Source organism: Myodes glareolus, chromosome 14 (genome assembly GCF_982192425.1).
Source record: "Myodes glareolus chromosome 14, mMyoGla1.1, whole genome shotgun sequence".
Classification (NCBI taxonomy): Eukaryota; Metazoa; Chordata; class Mammalia; order Rodentia; family Cricetidae; genus Myodes; species Myodes glareolus.
Window position 1 is genome coordinate 8,420,697 of NC_142039.1, and position 21,846 is coordinate 8,442,542.

The 21,846-nt window shown below is 42.7% G+C and overlaps 1 protein-coding gene across 7 annotated transcripts in view; it reads right to left on the reverse strand.

Annotated features, from left to right (window-relative positions):
• Armc3 (armadillo repeat containing 3) overlaps positions 1 to 21,846 on the reverse strand; it is an 81,873-nt gene that overhangs the window by 38,099 nt on the left and 21,928 nt on the right. For all 7 annotated transcript variants that reach the window (XM_087896330.1, XM_087896333.1, XM_087896332.1 and 4 more), the window contains 4 exons: positions 21,032 to 21,226; positions 18,975 to 19,158; positions 6,581 to 6,733; positions 6,385 to 6,490 (listed from right to left, as the gene is read on the reverse strand). In XM_087896330.1, coding sequence (XP_087752456.1) covers positions 6,385 to 6,490; positions 6,581 to 6,733; positions 18,975 to 19,158; positions 21,032 to 21,226 — 638 coding nt within the window. The remainder of the gene's footprint in view (positions 1 to 6,384; positions 6,491 to 6,580; positions 6,734 to 18,974; positions 19,159 to 21,031; positions 21,227 to 21,846) is intronic.

The window sequence follows — 21,846 nt, forward strand, 5'->3', positions numbered from 1 at the left end:
ATTCAAAATGCTGAATGGTTAACAAATGATGTTCTCAGTAGACTCGTGAAGGCAGGCAAAGTCCATTTAAGCCAGTGGGCTATTTCAAATACTCAACACTGCACATAACATTTGTTGGAGAAGGTGTGTGCATGCGTGTGTGTGTGTGTGTGTGTGTGTGTGTGTGTGTGTGTGTGTGTAAAATCTAAGTCCATACTCTCTCTTGGCAGTGCAATACAAGGTATAGGATGCCCATAAGGAAAAGGAGGGCGGGGCTAGTTTAAATTTACTTAAATGTACTCTTTGTCAAGAGTCTAGTAATGTTTTCTTTTCAGTACAATACCCACTTTCTCTAGAAGGCTGTTCCTGGGAGTCAGGTTGGTTAAAGACTAGGGAAGTCAGAGAGGAACTACCCAGAGTTTTAAAGGGACCCCTTTTAATGTGCTAATAGTTGTGTCTAAAATCCTGATTCTTTTAAAAAAAAATCAGTTATGTTTTCTTTATCATCTGTCACCTTTGAAAACAAACCACATGAAACACTACAAAATAAGCAAATGCCTTGAAATTTATATGTAAAACAAAGATTACTTCTAGGTTCAAACTCCCATATTTTAGTAGTGCTCCATTTAATCTTTTACAAAAAGAGAAAAGGGAAGTTCAAATATAGTCTTAAATTATTCTTTTGTTTTGTTTTTAAGGTTTTTGAACTATACACCCGCCCACATCCCAGTTTCAAAGCCACTCCCTGTCTCGTCTTGTTCGTGGACATTTCCAAGATGACCTCTTGTTTTTTGTTTCCACGGCTTCTGGTATAGAAACCCCAGGCTCTTCTGTTAAAGGACGGGGGACTGGCTGCTGCTGGCTCCCCCTTCCAATATTCTCCAGTAATCCTCTGGAGCCATTTCTTCCAGTTCACTCCCTTCATCTTCATTAGGAGCCGCTGCTACTCCAAGTCCGGACGTAAGTATAGGCTTACTTGACCCAAGTCTGAAGAGACAGCAGGTGTCTCCTTTAGTGTTCAACTACAGTGACAAATATCAGTTTGGAGATCTTGGTGGGATTTTCTGGAGATAGACAGGTCGCTCTTCAACTCTCTCCAGCCCTGACTGGAACTTCCCTCCCTTTCTGATCCACCCAGAAATATTTTCCTCTTCTTAGGGTCCTGTAGCAGCTGTAGTTTACCTGTTTTCCCAGCCGCCACCCCCATCACACTAAACTTTCCATTTCTCACTTTGGGTGACATTTTCAGTTTTGTTTTTTAAATCTCTCACCCCCTCTCCCACTCCCACCCCGTCTGAGGAACAGTGCTGTTCTAGATACTTTGGATGTGTCAACCAATACACAGAGAAAGGCCTCTCCCTCCACAGATCTAGTGATGGTGGGAGACACCGTAAACAGCAGCAAGCTAACAGGCTAGCCACACAGGATGGGAGGCAGGAAGTGATTGAGGGCTGGCAGCCTATAGCAGTGTTTCAATGCTGTAGCAATGTAGAGAGCTTTCCCAAGGTGATTTGAATGGTGACTTTGCTTTCTAGGAAAACATTCTAGGCAAGAGGACTGTGAGTTCAAAACACTCCAGGCAAAATACTCTTGGAACTGGAAGGGACTTGTAGAACATATTTTATGGCCTATTTTACTCTTGATTGTTTGCTGCAAATAATGTTTTAATTTGTAAGTGTGTTATTGAAGTAAGCTACAATCTCATTTACGAGAACTTGGCAGGTGGGCTAGACAGGGTCTCTGAGATGCACACCCTCCTTTACGGCTTTCATATAAAATTGGATAAGGCTAGTTACTTGGCACCCAGGCTTCTGATTCACAGAACGACGGGGATTTCAAGGGAATTTTGGCAAGGAGGAAGTTACAGAGTCAGCCAGGCAGGTCCAAGCAGAGATTGAAGATGAACGAATGCATTCTTCCAACAAAGGGCCCAGAGAAACCCTGGAAACCCTGGAGACCATTCCCCCAGAATCTGCACTCAATGAGGGCTGAATGACCCCATGCCCCCTAAAGGTTGAGGAAAACAGTTCAGCTGAGAACTTAACTGTCACTGATTCAACCGGAGCTCTCACCTTCCCGCCCTCCCCCACCCCCATCCCCCATGGCCTCAGTAGCAAGGTAAACACAAGGGGAGAATGGGGGCAGTTTAGAATCCTTGCATTCAAATTCATTGCAAGTGTTTGAAGTGTGACTCTGTGAAGAAAGGCTGAAAGGTCCAGGACGCTTGAGCATCTCTGAAGCCACATTCCCAGAGACCATGGACCAGTAGTCCTGGAGCTGGTGAGAACACTTCAGCCCTTCAGGGATTTCAAACCTTCCACAAAGGGGCCTGGATGGCCTTGGTATTTGCTGTTGAAAAAGTCACCCATCTACAAATCACTGCTAAAGGTAAATGTGTTTTCATGTGAGAAAGAAACACATGGTAGCCAGAGATCAAATATATTAGATGAAAAATTGATTTATAGATAGCTTATAAAATTCCATTTTTAGATCATAAAAATTTGAATGAAAAAGCATTTGTCCTTTTTGCAAAAAAGAGTCACTGCCAAGTATAGCTCTCCTGGCTATTTCTTCTTCTTTCTTCTCCTTTCTTCTTCTCCTTTTCCTCCTCCTCCCTTTTCTCCTCCTTCTCTCTCCTCTTTCTTCTCCCTTTTCCTTCTCCTTTTCTTTTTCTTGTTTGACTTCATTTAATTTAATTGATTTAATTTCACTTCATTTTACCCATACATCACTCAGGTTGCAAAACAAGCCTCTAACTCCAGAAGATGCCCCGAATTTGAGACTAGATAACTGAGTGCTCAGCCCTAGCTGAGATATCTACCCCAGCAGAGGCTCAGGGCGCATCTCACGAGAGGGCACAGAAAGCATGGAAGATGTGGAGAAAGGGAAGAACAGAAACACTGTCCTCTGGGTATGATAGAGCTGCTGCAATACGGACCCATAGGAGCTGTGGTTATCTGCACAAAATCGTGTTGATTAAGAATTCTAGCTTCTGAGGCAGTAGCTGAGGAGCAGTTCATGGCTGGCGGGGATAGAGAATCAGCTTTTCTTTGGGGGAGGGTGGCCTTTGGTAGGTTGTCCATGCCCCGGTGGATGACCCTGCACGCATTCCCGTCTGGGCAGCACTAATGTGGCTCAGGGGATAGACAGACAGTAAAGCCGGAAAAGGAGGTGTGGGTGTGGGTGCCTTCCTGGAAAGAATTGGATAGGGAGAGGAGTGGTGGATATGACCAGGATGCATTGTATACAGTGTATGAAAATTTCAAAAATAAGTAAAAATTATTATTTTAAAAAAGAATTAGAAATTCACTTTAGGCACATCAAAAGGTGCCTATAGGAGACAGGACTCATCAAGACACACCCACGGTGCTTATGGCGACTCCAGGGCATTGTTACTAATTAGGTTGGAACCGGGTAAGTGGGTAAGTGTTCCAACAGCTCTCAAATGCACCTGGATTCAGAGCTGGCTTTGCCTCTTCCTTCACGAGGAGCCACAGAAAGCAATTAGAAAAACAAACTCAGCCACCCCAGCGGCGGAATGGCTCCTGCCAGAAGAGTCTCTGCAAAATAATTTGCTTCGAAAAAGAGAATTCTGTGGACCCCAGGAAAGCCAGGTTTATGCTAACTGGTGTTTAAACACAGTCAACGGAGAAAACGTTTGCTATTAAAAATAACCAATCGCATTTGCTGTCACTTCTGTTGAATTTGACTTTATAATCATTGAGTTATTAGCATTCTAGAAGGATCTCCAAGTTGGCTGGCTTCCCTGATTTTGGTTGACTATAAAATCTTTCTGATTCTAGTTTTCAGCATCTGGCACAAATATACTAAGACTGACTCACTCCAAAAGCTATTTATTTTAGGACTGGGGAGTTGGCTCAGCAGTCCTCTCACAGAGGACTGTGGTGTGATCCCCAGCACCCACACCACAGCCATCAGCTCCAATCTCAGGAGCCCAAAGTTCTCTTTTGACCTTAGAGGGTCATGAATGTGGCTATGCACACATATGTGCAGGCAAAACACACACATATCTATAATGATAAATACATCAATTTAAAAAATATTTGCTTTCAAAAATATTTTTAGATCAAAAAAAAAAAAACAAAAGTAAAACTATACAGATCTCTCTCAAAGAGCATCAGTGAAAGCCTTTCCAAACACAAGCGAGGAAAGGTGGAAGGAATGAAGGGCACTCCTGAGAGGTGAGGGAAATCTGGTTGTAGCAGACAAGTCCCTGAGAGGACCAGCTGCCTCCGACCTCCTTGGGTTTACGCAGAACTGTAAACTCACAGAGACCAGACTCAGATCAAGGCGGGCATACACTCAGGAGGTCTGTTAACAGTTTTCAGATAATACGTAGATCCAAGCAGATGACAGAGAGATTTTAATGTCGCTGATTAAACTTCCTGAGATGGTAGAGCTGCTGTCTTTAAACTGTTGCTTCCTTGGTCAGAGGCACCCTAAAAGCCAGCACTTGGGTGGAGAGAGTGATGTCGCTGGCTCCGGAAGCCATGCCTCTGACAGAGGAGCGCACTTGGTTTTGGTGGCTTTCACAGGGCATAGTTAGTCACTGCACTAACAACTTATAAAGTGCTCGCGTGGGAGTAGAGAAAGGGGAAGAATGGTCAAGAAAAAGGCTCTGCGAGGGGAAGAGGAGGACATGCTTTAAGTTAGAAAGGGAATTTTAGCCAGAACATCACACACACAAAAGGATGAGAAATAATTGTTAGTTTGCATACTAAGTGAGATGCATGAAAGGGAAAGCATTTTCTTATTTATGAAAGCTGGGTTCAGGAAATTCCTGTCTTGCAAGACTGTATCACCTTCTGTGGAGAAAGGAGCATGACCTTTGGTATCTGACAGATCTGGGCTCAGTCTCCAGCTCAGCTATTCACACATAGGTGAACCCTGGCAAGTCAGCTAAGATTGCAGAGTTTTGGTCTCATTAGTGATGGACTACTTAAGTAACTAATTTTAAAAATGATTACAAAACACATTCCACAATGTGTATTCCTGGTGTAGAGGTCCTTCTATTTATGTGTTGCTTTTATTGGTTAATAAATAAAGCTGCTTTTGGCCAATGGCTTAACAGAGTAAAGTCAGGTGAGAAACCTAAACTGAATTCTGGGAGAAAGAAGGCAGAGTCAGAGAGAAGCTATGTGGCTGCCACAAGAGACAGACACCTCCACTGGAGCCCACTGAAACTTTGCCGGTAGACCACGACCTGAAACTTTGCCGGTGATGCACAGATTAATGGAGATGGGTTAGTTTAGAATATAAGAGCTAGCTAGAAATACACTTAAGCTATTGGTCAAACAGTATTGCAATTAATACATATTTTTGTGTGATTATTTCTGGAGTCTGGGCAGCCTCCACCAACAGTGTTCATAATCAGGAGGCATCTCCTCCCCCTCCCTCCTTCCTTTGTGTTCATTGCCTTTAGTTCACTTTTTAAATGCTCCCATTTTCTCTAATGTTTATATCCTTTCAAAATGAATCTTGAGACTCTTTAAAATTTACCTGTTGTTTTTAATAATGTTGTCAGGAATATTTCTATATTACTTACTTTCATTTGCATCGGAACTGAAAGCTGTATGAGTTAGCGGAAGGGCTGGGGAAATGGTTCAGTCAGCAAGCACTTGCTGCACACACGTGAGGTCCTGAGTCTGGATCCCAGCACCTATGAAAAGTGTCAGGATTGATTGCACATGCCTGTAATCCTAGCACTGGGGAAGAGGAGCAAGGATGGCCCCTGGAGCCCACTGGCTTGCTAAGCTTGTTGAATAGGCGAGCTTCAGGTTCAGTGGGAGACTGTCTCTAGAAAATAAAGGGAATTTGGGCTTTGAGAGATGGTACAGTGGTTGAGCTGCTCTTCCAAAGGATCCAGGCTTGATTTCTGGCACCTACGTGGCTGCTCACAGGTGTCTGTCACTCCAGTTCTAGGGCATCCAATTCCCTCTTCTGGTCTCTGTGGGTACCGAGTGCACACATGGTGCACAGATATACAAACAGACAAAATATCCATACACATAAAATAGTAAAAGATAAAACCAAGTGTAAATGGTAGATAATGATGCCTGGACTCTATATGCATCTGTACACATGGACTCGTAAACACACACACATACACAGACACATGTTCGCACATGCACGCGCGCGCATACACACACACACCACAGAAGAGCAGGTACACACAAACTCAAAGACTTAACTTGACAACTGGGTATAATGGTTTGAAGTTTCCCAACAAAATCCAATAATCCCAATTTGGGGGGGAGTGAGAAATAGGCAAAACTACTTTCATAAGAGACCCTGAGGAATAATGAAAGTCAGATTACCTAAAAAAATATGGATCACCTTAAAAGTCAGCTGTCACAGCTGGGGCAGTGACAACCCTGGACTTACTTGGCATTCGCAGGGCTGCTGGTGGTCAGGTTTGCCAGGGCCAAGGCAGCTGCCTCTCTCACCTCCTCGTTGTCGCTTTTGAGCAGCTGAACTATCTGCGGAATCCCTGCAAACAAGTGTAAGCCGTGAGTTCGAACCCTTCCACACAACCCGGAGCACAGTAACCTTCAAACATGGCGGTCCCCGGTTTACTCACCCTGGGTGTTGAAAAAATCTTTGCTGCTGGAATTCTCGCTCATGGCTGAAATAGCTTGGGAAGCGGCAATCTTGGTTCCGTCGCTGTCAGATCCCAGGAGGGTCACCAGACATTTTTCAACCTCTTGTTCGTGAAAAATTTTTCTATTTTCCGCTTTCATAAACCAAAGGGAAAAGCAAGTCAGAATTTTCTGGTAAAAAAAAAAAACCTTTATTACTATTTACCATTTGACAGAAGCCATTTGCAAACTTCAATTAATGTTCAAGCCTAAGCTAAACTGAATATGTACCTAGCTAACCTTCAGAACACAGCCGGGACACAAAGGGAATGACGGGCCCACACTTACTCCGTACCCCCCCCCCCCCCATGTGCTGTGTTTCAGTACTGTGGTAGGTACTTGTGCATGGTTAGATGCACACTTTCAGAATCCATAAGCACTTAACACGTTTCACAAGCTGATTCAGCTCTCAGTGTTCACACCGGCTCTCTCCCCACTAAGTATGGAAGTCCAAGTCCCTGATATTGTTTTAAATATAAAACACACTATTAAGACGCCTATAATGTACGGATCAGAGAACCAGAAACTCAAGATTCCAGAAGAGCAACAGGGAGGAAGAGGAAGTGAACAGTGACCTATGATCCTGTCTCTCCTCACCGCCCATCAAAACCTGCAAATACAACCATTCCCCCAAATAACTGCAGAGGCTACAGAAATCACTTGAATCATCAGACATAATACAAAACAATGTTAGAATAATCTTTCTTTTGAAAGCACTTAGGATTCTATTCTATTCATGCTATTCAGCCCATTATAAAATATTAAATTTCAAACCAATTGTATGTGTGTGTGCGCACACACGTGCTTGTGTGTGTGCGTGCATGTGTGTGTGTGTATGTGTGTGTGTGTGTGTGTGTGTGTGTGTGTGTGAGAGAGAGAGAGAGAGAGAGAGAGAGAGAGAGAGAGAGAGGCAGAATCTTAGGGCCCTGGACCGACTTAGCAAATGGTCTGCCATGGAGACTTCCGCAGTCTGAAAACCAAAGTGATTTTTGTTTGCCTTTGTCCTTTAAACATTTTTTCTCTTACCCTATTTTTTTCTTTTAAATAAATGCCAATCTTATAGTATATTAAAGGAAATACCTTGCCAACTTAAATTGGAACATCAAATCAGAACATTAAGTTTAGAATATGAAGGTTATTTTTGTGTTTTGCTCATTTTAAAATTTAAAAAAATTCATGTTCTATTTAATTCTAAATTTGCTACTATTTAAGAGTTTGAAAATGTGCTAAAAACTGGGGTCAGCGGCTCCAGAGGCTGTCGAGGGGAAGAAAGAGCTGCGAAATAATTCCTTGCTGAGTTACATTTGGTTTCTTTAAAATATTTGGTTGTGGGTTTGAGTCTTTAGTCATTACGGCTGTAAAGCCTGAAAAACACAATCTTGACGAAGTCAGTTCTCATGGCCAAAGAACTGACTGTGTGACTCTGCAGTCTAAGAACATTAACAAAAGAGAAGGAGCTGCTATCCCGAACACTGATGCTACTCTGGATTACAATCTGTACACAAAACTAATTAATTACTTAGATGTGTGGTCTCCATTGATAAGTTAAGGCCCATTTTCTCCTTCTCTCTAACAATGAATGTCCCAATGCTCTCCTCTGGAGCAGCAGCCTTCAGTCATGTTTGCAAGGACTTTCTGTCCTTGGCTCATCCATCCCAAGTGACTGACCTAGGCAGGTAAACCAATCAGGAGCCTCATCCTGGGAACCCATCAGTCCTATGCTTCTTCCTTGGATGGCTTCAGGCTGGTCAGAACGGTGGTGGTGGTGTTTCATTAAAAAGCCTCAGTAATATAACATCGAAAGTGTGTGGCTTCTAAGATATTTTTAAATCCACGAAGTCCTTATTAGTTTACAAAAACAAAACAAACAAACAAACAAAAAAAAACAAAACCCCACTGGCGATTTTTCCAGAGACTGACCACATTTTTTTTTTTTTTTTAAAAAAAAAAAATGACTTAGTTGTATCAATAAGCTTTCCCTGGTGGCTCTGAATCAAGTCCTAAACAGAACACTCAGCATGGATTCTATCAGGAAAATCTGGCAAGATACAGTAGCAATTAATGTGAAAAGATCAACTTTGGGGCACATAATTGTTGCATTCAAAAAATTCAGTATATATGTAAAAACTTGAAAGATTAAAAAAATAATTTAAGTAAATACTTTGGACAATTAGATTTTTACAAAATAATTTAAATAAAGACTGTGGGCAATTAGTTTCTCAACCCTGCTGGGAATGTTCTCAAAATCCAGCTGTGTTCACCAAACCTCAAGAGTGCTGATTGCAGTGTGGCTAGAATAGATTTAAGAGATAAATTAACATATTAACCAAGTACTTTCACTGAATCGTTATGCCAAGAAGTATTTGTGCTTTAATTATGCAGATAATAAAGACGCTAGACAGTTATGTACTAATAGAGTAACGCCCTTTGAAAATAACACTCAGTGTGCTCACAAAGCAGGGTGAAGCGAAGAACTGAAGACAATTTGCCTGTAAACGCTTGTCCTTGCTTGTCCGCTGGATTGGCCATTGTCCCACCTTTGCTGCCTGCTGAGATGTTAGCACCAACCCATAAAACTCTCTGTGGCAATTAACACCTTCCCACCTTCCTACTGGTACCAGGTCAAAGGCATGTTGACCCTGCTTCCCACTGTGGGAAGTACAAGTCAAAACTTTAAAAATGGCTGCCATTTGTTTACATGTCTCAACTGCTTTGGACAAACAATGAAAACACACACAAACACACACACTTATCTAAAAAAAATCATTTTAATGATAGAAAATAAAGTAAAACCACACTGCAAATTAATACTGGTAGTAGCTTTGTTATTTCTCAGAGAATAAGGACTATTATCTGTCCAGACTTAAGGCACTTTCTAACTAGAGAAACATTTAAACTTCTACCTAATTGTTTACTTTCAACACAGAAAATACTAGGAGATAACATTGTTAATCCTTATTCTGTTTGAGGGTTCACCAGTGTAGCTGATACAATAATGCATGTCTAATGAATCCAGCAGATGGAGGTCAAACTGTCCACAAATTAGTATGAGAAACAGACAAGAAATATAGGTAAGGTGTGGAAAGAAAATGACCTACTGCTAGGCACATAGGGAGAGGTGACTTGGGCAGGTAGGCAGAATTAATAACCCAGCAGGCGACAAAGGCACCATCCAGTTCTCTAGCAGAGGCCCAGGAAGGTTGACCCTGACCCACTACTGCTTAGACTGAACAGTTCTGCCAACATGTGAGGCTAAACTGACAAGCTGGAAGTAGAGATTGTAACAGCCTGTGTTCCATCAGAAGTGGGTTCACTTTCATGGATTTATTAAGACAGAAAGTGAGAATGTTCATGAAATAGTCTCTTTTCCTAGGCGTTGAGAACCAAGAGTGAAGGTTTCAGGTTGGATATCTCCAGTCTGAGAAAATCAAAGCACTGGATTTGAAGAACCACTTGGCACTGGTTTCCAATGTCCCTGTAGTCATCAAAGGCATAACTGACTCAGGAAGAACGTGATTGAAAGTGTTGCCAGAAGGTGTATAGCTAACAACTACCCGCCTACTGGGGTGTGGCCTCACAGACTATTTACCTGGAAGCTGAAGCACGCTGGCCCTCTTCCTCTCTGCCTTTCCCCCTGGACCCCGGCTTTGCTGGTTCGGTTTGTTTGAATCTCATCTTTACCCATCGTCCACGCAGAGAATTCTGACTTGTGAGTTTTATCCATTAATAAATAAACACCTGTATATTTCTTAGTTCTCATCTACTGTGGGATTCCTTTTATTAAGCGCCAGATCTCTCCGTGGTTGAGAAAGGACAAAGGAAAATTACCAGGCAAATAAGTAGAATTGTAAATATTTAACCTTTAGAGCTGGGAGTATAGCTCAAGTCTGGAGCACTGGCCTAGCATATTCAAGAGAGTGGTTTGATCCCCAGAACTAGGAAAGAGAGCTCAAGTTTTCTCAAGACAAACAATTCTAAGAGTTGAGACCAGGAAGGCGGATGCTGCTGGAGATGTGATGTGCAGGAATATTCCACTAAGTGATGTTAGCGGAGCTGGAACTGCCACCCATCCAGAAATGGACACTCTGCTGGGCAGTGGAGGTCGATTTTCAGTTCCATGCTTGCCTAGTGTGTTCCATAATGGCAGGGTCAGATTATTTGAGTTCATGCATAGTCTTTAAAATTTATCATAGCAGAGATCTACAAGGGGCTTGTGCAGAAAACTGGAGGTATTTTTAAAGCAGAATGGGCTCTACCGGCTTAAATGACCCAAAAGCACATTTGTCAAAAGTCTCAGGTTTAGGACCGTGGCTCAGTGGGCAAGGTGCTTGCCACACAAGCCTGATGACTTGAGTTCAGCTCTCCAGAGCACACAGGAAGGCAGGCGCTAGACAGCTCTGTACTGATAGAGCAACGCCTTTGAAAATAACCAGTGTGCTCACATAGAGACCGTGAGGCTCAGAGCCAAAACAACCTCGCCTGGAAGGCTTGTCCTTGCCCGTTCTTTGGAGAGGCCATTGCACCTCACAGGTCTCTGCAATCCCAGCATGTCCCTTTGAGGAGATGGGAAGAGAAGGTTGGGGGCTCTTTAGAATCTCTCAGGCCAGCTAGCCTGGTGCACACAGCAGCAAACAGCAGGAAAGGCCTTTTCTTGAACACGGGAGGGAGGATCAACACCAGAGGCTGTGCATTTACCTCCACAATGTTCCATGATACAATGTGCTCTCGCACACATGTATGTACACACATGCACATTCATATGCACATATGTACCCACACAGGCACACACACACTTAATTTTATAGGTCCAGAAAGATAAACCAGTTATTTCATTGACACCCTGAAAAAGAACAGAAATAGACATTTTGATTTTCCTTCTGAATCTAACCATTTGAAGAACATGGACAAAAATAGGTCGAAATGAGATTTCCCCAAATCCAAAGACTAAGACCAAAACCAGAGCATATGGATACAAAATCATAACTTAGCATAAATCCTGTCCAGCAGAATACAGCACAGCAGAGAGACAAGGGGCGAGTTCAAATCCAACCAAAGGGTGTGTGAGTTCATCAGATGTACACCAACACTGAGCGAGGGTCTGTCAGCTCGATCCTGCTCATCCTTGCTTTCCTCATTTGGAGGTTATAATCTAGAGGACAGAGGTAGCTTCAGACAGCCCATGATACCTCTGGGATTGCATGCAGAATAATGTCCATATTTAAATGTTGACAAGCTTACCCTGATCAGACTCTCAAAGAAATTCAAGACTCCCCTAAAGCCTGAGTTTGGGCACAGTGCTTGCATGTGCTTGGGAGCCATAAGAAGCAGCAGGCAGAGATTCAGCGGGCATGTCGGAATTAGAGACAGATTTAAGACTTGCAAGCAGAGAAGGAAGCGATGCAGACATTAGTCATAAGTGAGAGCTCTCTGGGAGATTTAGAAGGAACAAGACAGGAGACCGGAAGACAAGCTCAGTATGGAAACGATGAATGAATGCAAAGGGTTTTGGCTTGACAACCGGGGGAAGAGCTAAGTGAGAGACTTGTTCTAGAAACGGCAAGGAAGACGAGTAAAGAGGGGGTGACCATCAACAGTGGGTGTTCCATAGAGCTGGAGCTTAAGGAAGGAAGCTAAAGGACACAGTGACTACTTTATGTCATGGTCGTATCAGCTTCTACAAGGTTGTGTTGTGATCAGTGGGTTTAGAGAAGCTGAGGAGGTGGAGGTATTTAAAATTAGGTTGTCTGTCAGAGAGGTTGACTAAAAAAAAAAGAGAGAAGAGGACCACGGGGTAAGATCAGAAAAACTCGTATAAATTGTTCCCGGTCAAAACTATGCACCTTTTAGTATGTGTCCCACTTAACCTCCACCTGGCTAGCGCTGGCACCAGGAGAATACAGAGCAGTGAGCAGTGTGACGCTGCTGTACAGGAAGACCCCTGGCACCATCCAAACCTGGACCAAAGGCTTCCGCTGACATCTCAGCTGATGGGGAACACGGCCAACGACTCTGTGAGAGCCTTGCTTGCTAGCGACACCCAGGCCAAGGTAAAACAGTCTGCTGTCCACAGCAACTGATCACGATATTCATGTCCACACCTCAAGGGGGGCATCTTACCATCACAAGAAAGTCCTGAAGATGCAAGAAAGATCACATGCTGGCCTGAGAACATGATGCAGAGGGAAGAGTCTAAAGGAGGATGCTGGAGTCTAAGACAGTCCTGGTTAAAGGGAATGACACAGTGACAAAGGCAGAGGCGAAGCCAAACCAGATTTAGTCATTCGATCCTACAATTAAGACTGAGGAGACACGACTTGAGCTGAAATGCAGCTATTTTAGGACTAACATAAGGAAGTAGAACCAGAAGACACTAAGTGCCACAAAGAGCTCCAAGACTGTGTGCCTGAATTACTTTGTGTTACAAAGAAAAAGAAAATGGATTCTAACAAACGATGATAGGAAAATTGTCTATATGCATACAAGAAGTGAGGAATTGGATACATCCTTAAATTACAAGCAAGAAATAGCTCAAAGTAGGCCAGGAACCAAATGGTAAGAGCTGAAAGCAAGAAACCCTTAGAATAGGAGAAAGCCTTCATGACAGTGGATTTAGTCAAATGCACTTGAGCATAATGCTGCAAATAGATGAACTGAGCTATATCAAAATAAAAACACACATGAATAAAAAAAACCCATAATCATCAGAGTAAAAAGGCAACCACACAATGGGAAAAAGTATTGGCTAATCACAGTTAAGAAGTTGGTATCCATGATACATGAAGAATCCCTACAACTCTGTCAAAACAAAACAAAGGTAGGCCTGAAAACCCAGATGTTTGGGAGACTGAGGAAAAGGATCCCAAGTTTAAGGCCTGATTGGTCTACAGAGTGAGTTCAAGTCCATTATGAACACTTAGTGAAAGTCTGTCTCAAAATAAAAAGAAAAAAAAATCGGTCTCAGAAGACAGTTCAGTCACAAGGACCTGAGTTTGATTCCCTAGAACCCATGTTAAAAATAAACTGAGGAGCGCTGACTCATGCTTGCAATTCCAGCACTGGGAAGATGGAGGGATGTGGAGCCTTTGGGCAGGCTAGTCAGTAGACCTAGGCCAGAGACAAGTAGGCTAGCCAGTCAACCTAGACTGCTTGGTAGGTCCCAGGCCCGTGAGAGACCCTGTCTAGCAAGAACAACAAAAGAAGGTGTACAGTGTTGTGTGAATACCCAAGGTTGTTTCCCGGCCTCTACGCATATGTATTCAGACCTGTATACACACACAAACAATTAAGACATTTCTCTGAAAATTATACACATGTGATTAATAAGAGAGTGAAGAAGTTTGTCAACATGGCTAATTATTAGGAAAAATATTAATAAAAACAGTGATGAGATGCCACTGTATTACAGTTACTAGCAAGAAACAAAGTAACAAGTTTTGGCTGGCCAGCACGTGGAGAAACAGGAATCCTGGGCACTGTCCACGGAATGGAAAAAAACAGTGCAGTTGTTAGAGAAAACAGCATAGAAGTTCCTCAAAAGGTTGAAAAATAGATTTAGCATATGAGTTAGCAAGCCTTCCTGTGCACACCTCAAGAAGTGAAAGCAAAGAGTCAGGGAAAGAGTTGTTGGCACATTCTTAGCAACTGCATCCATAATAGCCGACAGGGAACAAGCAACTCAACTGTCCATCAGGGGTTGAATGGGAGATCCAAATGTGGCATCAATAAAGAAGTATTAGCCAGCCTTAAGAACAAGGAAATCTTGTCATAAGCATTAAATGAATGGGCATTATGAGAACAGCACGCTAAGTGTCACACAGCCACAAAGGGACAAATTCTGTGTGACCTTAAGGGCACAAAGTGACCACAGCAGCCAGGTGTGTAAGCACAGAGTAGAAGGGCAGTTGGCAGAGAGAAGCGAGCAATCATGGAGCCATTCTGGGCGATGTTCTGCATACGGGAAGAGGCACAGAAGGATGAATGGATTTCATGACACTGAACTGGGCACCGAACAACAGGTGCTGAGGGGAGTTTTATACTACCCATATTTTATCAGAATTTTATAGCATGCACTCATTTCCTTTTCTTCAAAACTGCACTTCTTCTGAGTCTCGTTTTCAGGAGTGGCATCATATTATTCTCGGTTGTTCAAGTCAGGTACCTGATCTCCATCCTGGGTGTCACTTCCTGTGCACCCCAGTCTATGTAATCATTCCACAGATGTTCACAGAGCCTCTCTGTGGGCCAAGAACGGGGCTGGTGTTTCTCCTTGCCTTGAGTCTGCACTTACCTCATCTGTGTCGTGGTACCAGAAATTGGTATGTATGTATGTATGTATGTATGTGTGTATCTGTCTACCTCCTTTATAATCAGCTTCAAATCACATTAAAATTACACACAAGACTTGTGTGAGTATGCCTTTGTGGTGTGTGAATATGTGTAGATATACAGGGAGTGTACATGCCTACACCTATATGTACAGAAGCCAGAGGTCAACAGTTGGTATCTTTTCCTCTTCTGTTCTCCAAGGTATTTTTGAGACTGGACCTTTCGCTGAACCTGGTGCTCACTGATTTGGCTAGACTGGCTGGCTAGCAAGTTCCAGGATCCTACTGTCCCTGCCTTCCAGTGCTGGGATTGCAGATGTCATCTATGTGGGTGCTGGGGAGCCAAACTCAGTCCTCAAGCTTGTACAACCTTGATAACCCACTGACCCCTCCCAAGCCCTAACTCTGGATGATTTGTTTTTATGCACTTATGTTTGTCAAAGTAGGAGTATGGCATATGCTTTGTAATGTATATTCTATTTTTAATCGGCATACAGTAATTATATAGTAATTAGACAGAGTCCCATGTGGTAGTTCAATAGGTGTATACAATGTGTAATAAACTAGTTAGGATAACTGTAACCCACCATATCGGTTATCTATCATTTTTTGAGTTAGGAACACTAAAATATTCTCTATAGACTGTTTTGAAAGAACTAATGTCAAGTATTTTACCCCACTCTGCTGTAGGATATCAGAAGGGCTGTCTCTGTTAACCCTTCCCTCTCCATGCCCCTCTCCCAGACTTATTGCAGACTGGAAACACTGTTCTAGTATCTACTAGGAGGATTGATCCTGTGAGATCAATTTTGCAGCTTCTACATGGAGAAGGCATGTTATCTGTACTTCTGCCAGGGTACTTTATGGACGTGTGTGTGTGTGTTGCTGGGCCCCATGCATGCTAAAACAACATTTTACCTCTCAGCTACACCCCCAAACCCTCCCAGGTAACCATTTTACCTCACCTAGATCACCATAGCAACCCCTTTCTGGTCCTCTGTGTTGGGCAGTACATCCTTCCAATCTCTTTTCAACCTTATTATAGGACCCAACCATGCTAAGCTTAATAGAGGCCTGAGTCTCAGTAGTTTTCCCTAAGGTAATACCTGGCTGCAAGAAAGACCATAAACTGAGACTACCTAGGCAGCACCCAGAAACAGACCACCCAAAGAAAATTCCTAACATTCCAACCGTTGTAGATAGGATCACCTGCCAGCACACACCCATCGTTTTTTCACCAGAACACCCCTAGACACATGTCAGCCAATCAGGGTTGAACCTGTTACTCCAAACCCTGCTAATACAACTTTTCTGGGTTTTGCCTTTAAATAGTGCTCTCTAGAAGGGCGGGTACCTCCTCTGCTGCTGAGCTGATGAGGTCCCTGCTGGCTTGTACACATGCATGATAATAAACCTTGCATTTGCATTTCTGTCAGACGGTCTTCCTGGTGGTCTTTTGGGGTCCCCACAGACTGGGCACAACACTTACAGCAAGAACACTCGTCTTTATAGTGTGGAAGTGAAATGTGCCTTCAGTGGCTCGTCCCGGACGTTAAATATCTTGGTTTACCAGGAATCCTCGTTGCTTCTCTAGCCTCAGCTGACATTCTCAGCATCCTGCTGCATTCCGGTCACTAGGCGTCCTATAATTTCCAGGTCTGAAGCTTTCTGTACTCTTCTAGTCTTCACACACTTTTCCTTTCAGTGAACATCACACCCAGACCGTCTTTGTGCTCAGAAGATTTCCGCTATCAACTCCACACCTGGACCTGTAAAGCTCTTATTGGAACCTGAGACTTGACCTTGACTTTTCATGCAATTGTCTTCCACAGTGACCCTGTGTCTGCACAAGCTTGATTGGCGCGTTTCTGTGAATGCCTGCTTGCTTCCTGTCTTGATTTGTGTAAAGGAAATCACGGAGGGACAGATGAATGGACAGGTCTGTAGGTGTTGCTCCGCCTTCACAGCCACGCAAGCAGGTCACCACAGCCTAGTACTCCAGGCATACTGCCTGTTGCCCCACCCACTCTCTATAACATGATTGATCACCGTTAGGTCCAAAAGAAACTCCGGACAATTAGCTATCCCTGGTGCCTATTGACCTACCAAATCACATGCTGGCCTTCATGCTCTCAGCATCACAGATACCAGTTACAGAGTCCATGCTGCATCCTGGCTCTTTTCAGCTCTTCTCACCCTGCCTCTATCCTAAGCTTCCCCAACACAGGGGCTTCTCGTCTCCCAGTTTCTCATTCCTATGTAACCCTGCTATTTTGGCCATGAACTAACTCTCTCTCTTTCATCTTCCTCTCTTCCTCTCCCCATCTCTCTCTCCTCTCATGGCCAAGGCCACTGTGCTGGCTGTGTTCATCTACTACTTTCTGTCCCTGCTTCCAGATGCCTCTGGACTCAAGGACAATAAAAACCTTCCCTACAACCGTAGGTCGGGCAGTCATGTCCTCACTTTATACACAATCCAGGAAACTACCTACACCATCAGGGGCTGCAACAAACCTAGAGACCTCCAGCTCCCCAGACCTCAGAGAAGATACACAAAGCATGTTGGGACTGAGTGTTTGTGTTACTGTTACACCACCCTTTGGGCCTCACCTGGAGTAGAACGAAAACAAAACTGGCCCAGTGTGACAACATCTAAGCCACTGGGGAAGACGGGGAAGCCAACATCTGCCTGGCAGGATTCCTGGCAGTTAGATAAAAGCCAGCATCCCCCAGGAACTGGTGAAACAGGTTTTCCTTCCCTGAAAGGAGTCATTTTCCCTGCCTCTAGCAGACCGGACATGTGGCCCCACTCACGTGGACCTGTGATTGCAAATCAAAGCCCATGCTGGTCTTCAGGCTCCTATAGCCCCTACTCACAAGTACTTGCTATACATTTCAAAGCCTCCATGGTCGCATCCTGACCCTTCCCACTTATCCCTGGCCCACCCCCAGCTAAGCTCACTAGTCTTACTGCTCTCTCACGCCAACTTACAGTTTCCGCTATTCTTGCAGATAGCCCTGGCCATGGCCAATATACTTTATTTTCCCTCTGCTCTGGCCCTTCCAGATCCCTCCGGATGATCCCTCTGACTCACAATAAGAATCTTCCCCACAATGAAGAGGTCATTTCAGAAGTTTCTTTACAGCACCCCTCACATACATTTCCAATATTAAAAAAATCTAATTTCACAGCCTGCCTTTAGATTTGGTGTTGACAGAGTAACTCACGAAGCCGCAATTATGCTGACTGTATACTACACCATGGGCTTGTGTTTGCAACATTAAAGTTGAGCCTTTAGGAAATTCAATATGGGCTAAAAAAAAATTCTCCACAATATATTCATAGACATATATACAGATGTGAGTATGTTGTTTAGAATGTAAATCATAGAAACAGTCAAAGCTGCCATCATTTCTAAGAGTAGTGGTGCAGAAAGGGTGAAATAGGTTCCCATCTTTTACTTACAGACTCCTCTATATATACATAAATTAAGGCTATCACTGCATCTTCAGTTTGGGGACATAATTAATCACTCCTATTATACAGACTTATGACAACACTGCTTGTCGCAGAAATGAAAACTGTACTACGTGTATAGCACAAGCATATTGTTTCTGTGGCTGTATGGCATGGCACTGCCAGCTTCCAGCTCAAACTCGACAGTCCTTGGATGTCATTCGGAGTGTGGATCTCTCAAAACAATACTTACAGAATTACAAACACCATGTGTACTCCGTATTATTCCAATTTCAGGAGAAATAAAGACTTAAAGCTTAAATTTACAATGAACTGCTTTTTAAAAATGGGATGACAGCTAAGTTTGTAACCCCCCTAACAAAGCAAGCTGCACCAACTTGTTGGCTGTGAGATGTTTGGGTTCTAACTATCACATATTCTTCTCTTCCCAGAGGGGTATTAAAAGCAGGCTGATGCTCTAGTTTTATAAGTATTCACCAAAATTAAGAATGCAAGAGGAAATGTATGTTGAGATTATGTTAAGCAGGCACATACGGTCATAAGCCGCTTTAGTAATGGCTTTGGCTGCGTTCTTCTGAATGTCCGGAATTGTCGAGTTCTCTGCGAAGGAAAGCAGCTTTTTGAGGCCCCCCGTCTGCTGCATCAGCACCATTGTGTCCATGTCCTCCAGACAGTTGGCTATCACTGAAAGTGCTTCTACGTGAAGGTCATTCAGTTCCTAATAATAAAAGCAAACACAACTTGAAAGTTGTCCTCTTGGTTGCTTCACAAGATGCTACAAAAAATACCTGACCAAGCAAACTTAAGGGAGAAAGGCTTTTCCAGCGTGCAGTTCCGAGGGGACACAGTCTGTCATGTATTCATTTAAACACTGTCTGGCCCATTATCTGCAGCCTCTTATTGGCTAACTCTTACATATTGATCTAACCCATTTCTAATAATGTGTGTAGCACCACGAGGTCGTGGCTTACTGGGAAAGGTCCTAACTTGCATCTGTCTCGGAGAGGAGAGTCATGGCGCCTGCCTGCCTCTGCTTTCTTTCTCCCACAATTCTGTTCTGTCTACTCCACCCACTTAAGGGCTGGCCTATCAAAAAGGCCAAGGCAGTCTCTTTATTAACCAATGAAAGTAACAATAGACAGATGACACTCCTCCATCATGTGAACGTAATTTTTCTCATCTATAAATGAGGTTAAAGATGCTATAATTATATATGATATATAATATAGTTGATATATAGTGATATAGCTATATATAATTATACAATGTTATACAGAGTATGTACAATATACAGATATAGGTTTATATATAAGATATAGATACACTATTATTATATAGTATCATTTATAATGAATAATGTTTTTGTAAATTATCATACTTTGAAAGAAATAAGACGGTAGTAAAATCACATATTCTAATCGCCTGTATCACATCTATGACAGAGTAGATCTTTTCATGTCATTTTTTCCCATGAAGATAGGAGATAGAACTATGACATTATCACACAAAGCTATATTCATCCTGTGATTAATGATTTACACGCTCCATTTGAAATAATAGTATAACACGATAGGATAAAATAATGACATTGTTAAGAGTTCTATATAGTTCACATACTATTCAGCCTATAGCACTGTTAGAGTCCCATATAGTTCACATACTATTCAGCCTATAGTACTGCTAGGGCTCTATATAGTTCTCAGTACTAGACAGTCTATAGTACTGTTAGGGCTCTATATAGTTCACAGTACTAGACAGTATATAGTACTGTTAGAAGTCTATATAGTTCACAGTACTAGACAGTCTATAGTATTGTTAGAACTCTATATAGTTCGCAGTACTAGACAGTATATAGCACTGTTAGAGTTCTATATAGTTCACAGTAATAGACAACCTATAGTACTGTTAGGGTTCGACACCACAGATGTAAAATTCTGACACAGAGCTGGTGTACAGGGTGTCATGGAATCAGAGGTAGGTGGATGTGGCAGGAAACTTAATAAATTATTACTCCAGGAGCCTCCCTAGATTGTGCCTCTCTTCTTATTTTCAAAAAGGCACTAAATAGAGCTTGATTAATCTAATACATTGAAATAGAGGCGGTGGATCTGAAATCTACATATCAGCATTGGCTCTGGAATAGAGCCTAGGGACCCTTTCAGCATGGATCTGAGCCATGTCTATACAGCTAAATGGTCTGCAGCAAACTGATAGTTTGGCGTTTGGAACCAGAAGGCATGAGACACACAGACGCAAAGCTGGAGGCAGATTTCTTGTGAGCCTTATGGGAACTGTGCGCCTTCCCCTCCAATGTTCCTCGTTGTTTTTAGAAGGTAAATTGTTCTTCTCTCCTCATCCCACAGACAATTAGAGGATTACTTCTAGGTGTTTCTGAGCAATCTTAAACCTTCAAAGCCAGATTTTCTATTAGTTCTCCATGGCCTCCACAACTAGCCTGCTTTAAGAAGCCCAATAAAGTTTACACAGCCATTAATGAGTTACTCCTGTCAACTTTGCTGACTAAAATTATAAGCTTTCAGTCTTTAGGACAATATTTCAGAGAGCTGCATGAACGGGAATATGGCAAATACCTTGGTTTCCAGGATCTTGGTGAGCTGGTCTAGTCCTTGACTGTCTTTCAGCATTGTCCGGGACTCCTTATCACACGTGATAACACCCAGGGTTTTGAGAGCCAGCAGTTGGATGATCGGGTACTCGGACTTCAGGAGTTCTAACATGGGAGGGATGGGGTTTAGTTCTTGAAGCGTCATCCGGCACTGAAAATCCTGCCGTGAGATGCAAAGGAAACATTAATAGTTCTACAACAAACGCTCTCAAGGATGGAGAGTAGTTCTGTTCTGGTAGAGAACATTGTTAGGTTATAGTTTCTCCAGCATTTATTCCAGATCCCGAAACAACTCACAGACAAAAACAAAACAAACAAACAAAAAACAAAAAGCAAAACTCTCAATGGACAGTAAAAATAAATGTACTGACACAGACACTGTCCACAGGAAGTCAACGTTATCTACCACTCGCTGGGTTTATATTGCTACAAACTTCTATAAACAATGTTACATTAAAATTTATACATAAAACAATTCTTTTCACATGGATATACTGTTCAAATAGTGTTTGATGAAATAACTTGGATTCTTGATCTTTGAGGGGTTGTTTGTGAAATGGCCGCATGCATTTGGTGTTGTAGATAACCCAGTGTGCAAATTTATAGCAGGATTTTTTCAAATACGTGATCTTTACTTAAGACACTTAGGTTCTTATAGTCGGTGCAGTTACATTCCTGTATGCAATGAACCAGTTCTGGCAGTGGTAGCAAGGCAAAAGGTGTTGTATCGAGCAGTGAAGGAAACTCTGGAACTCTATTACTAAATCACAGTTTTTTTAA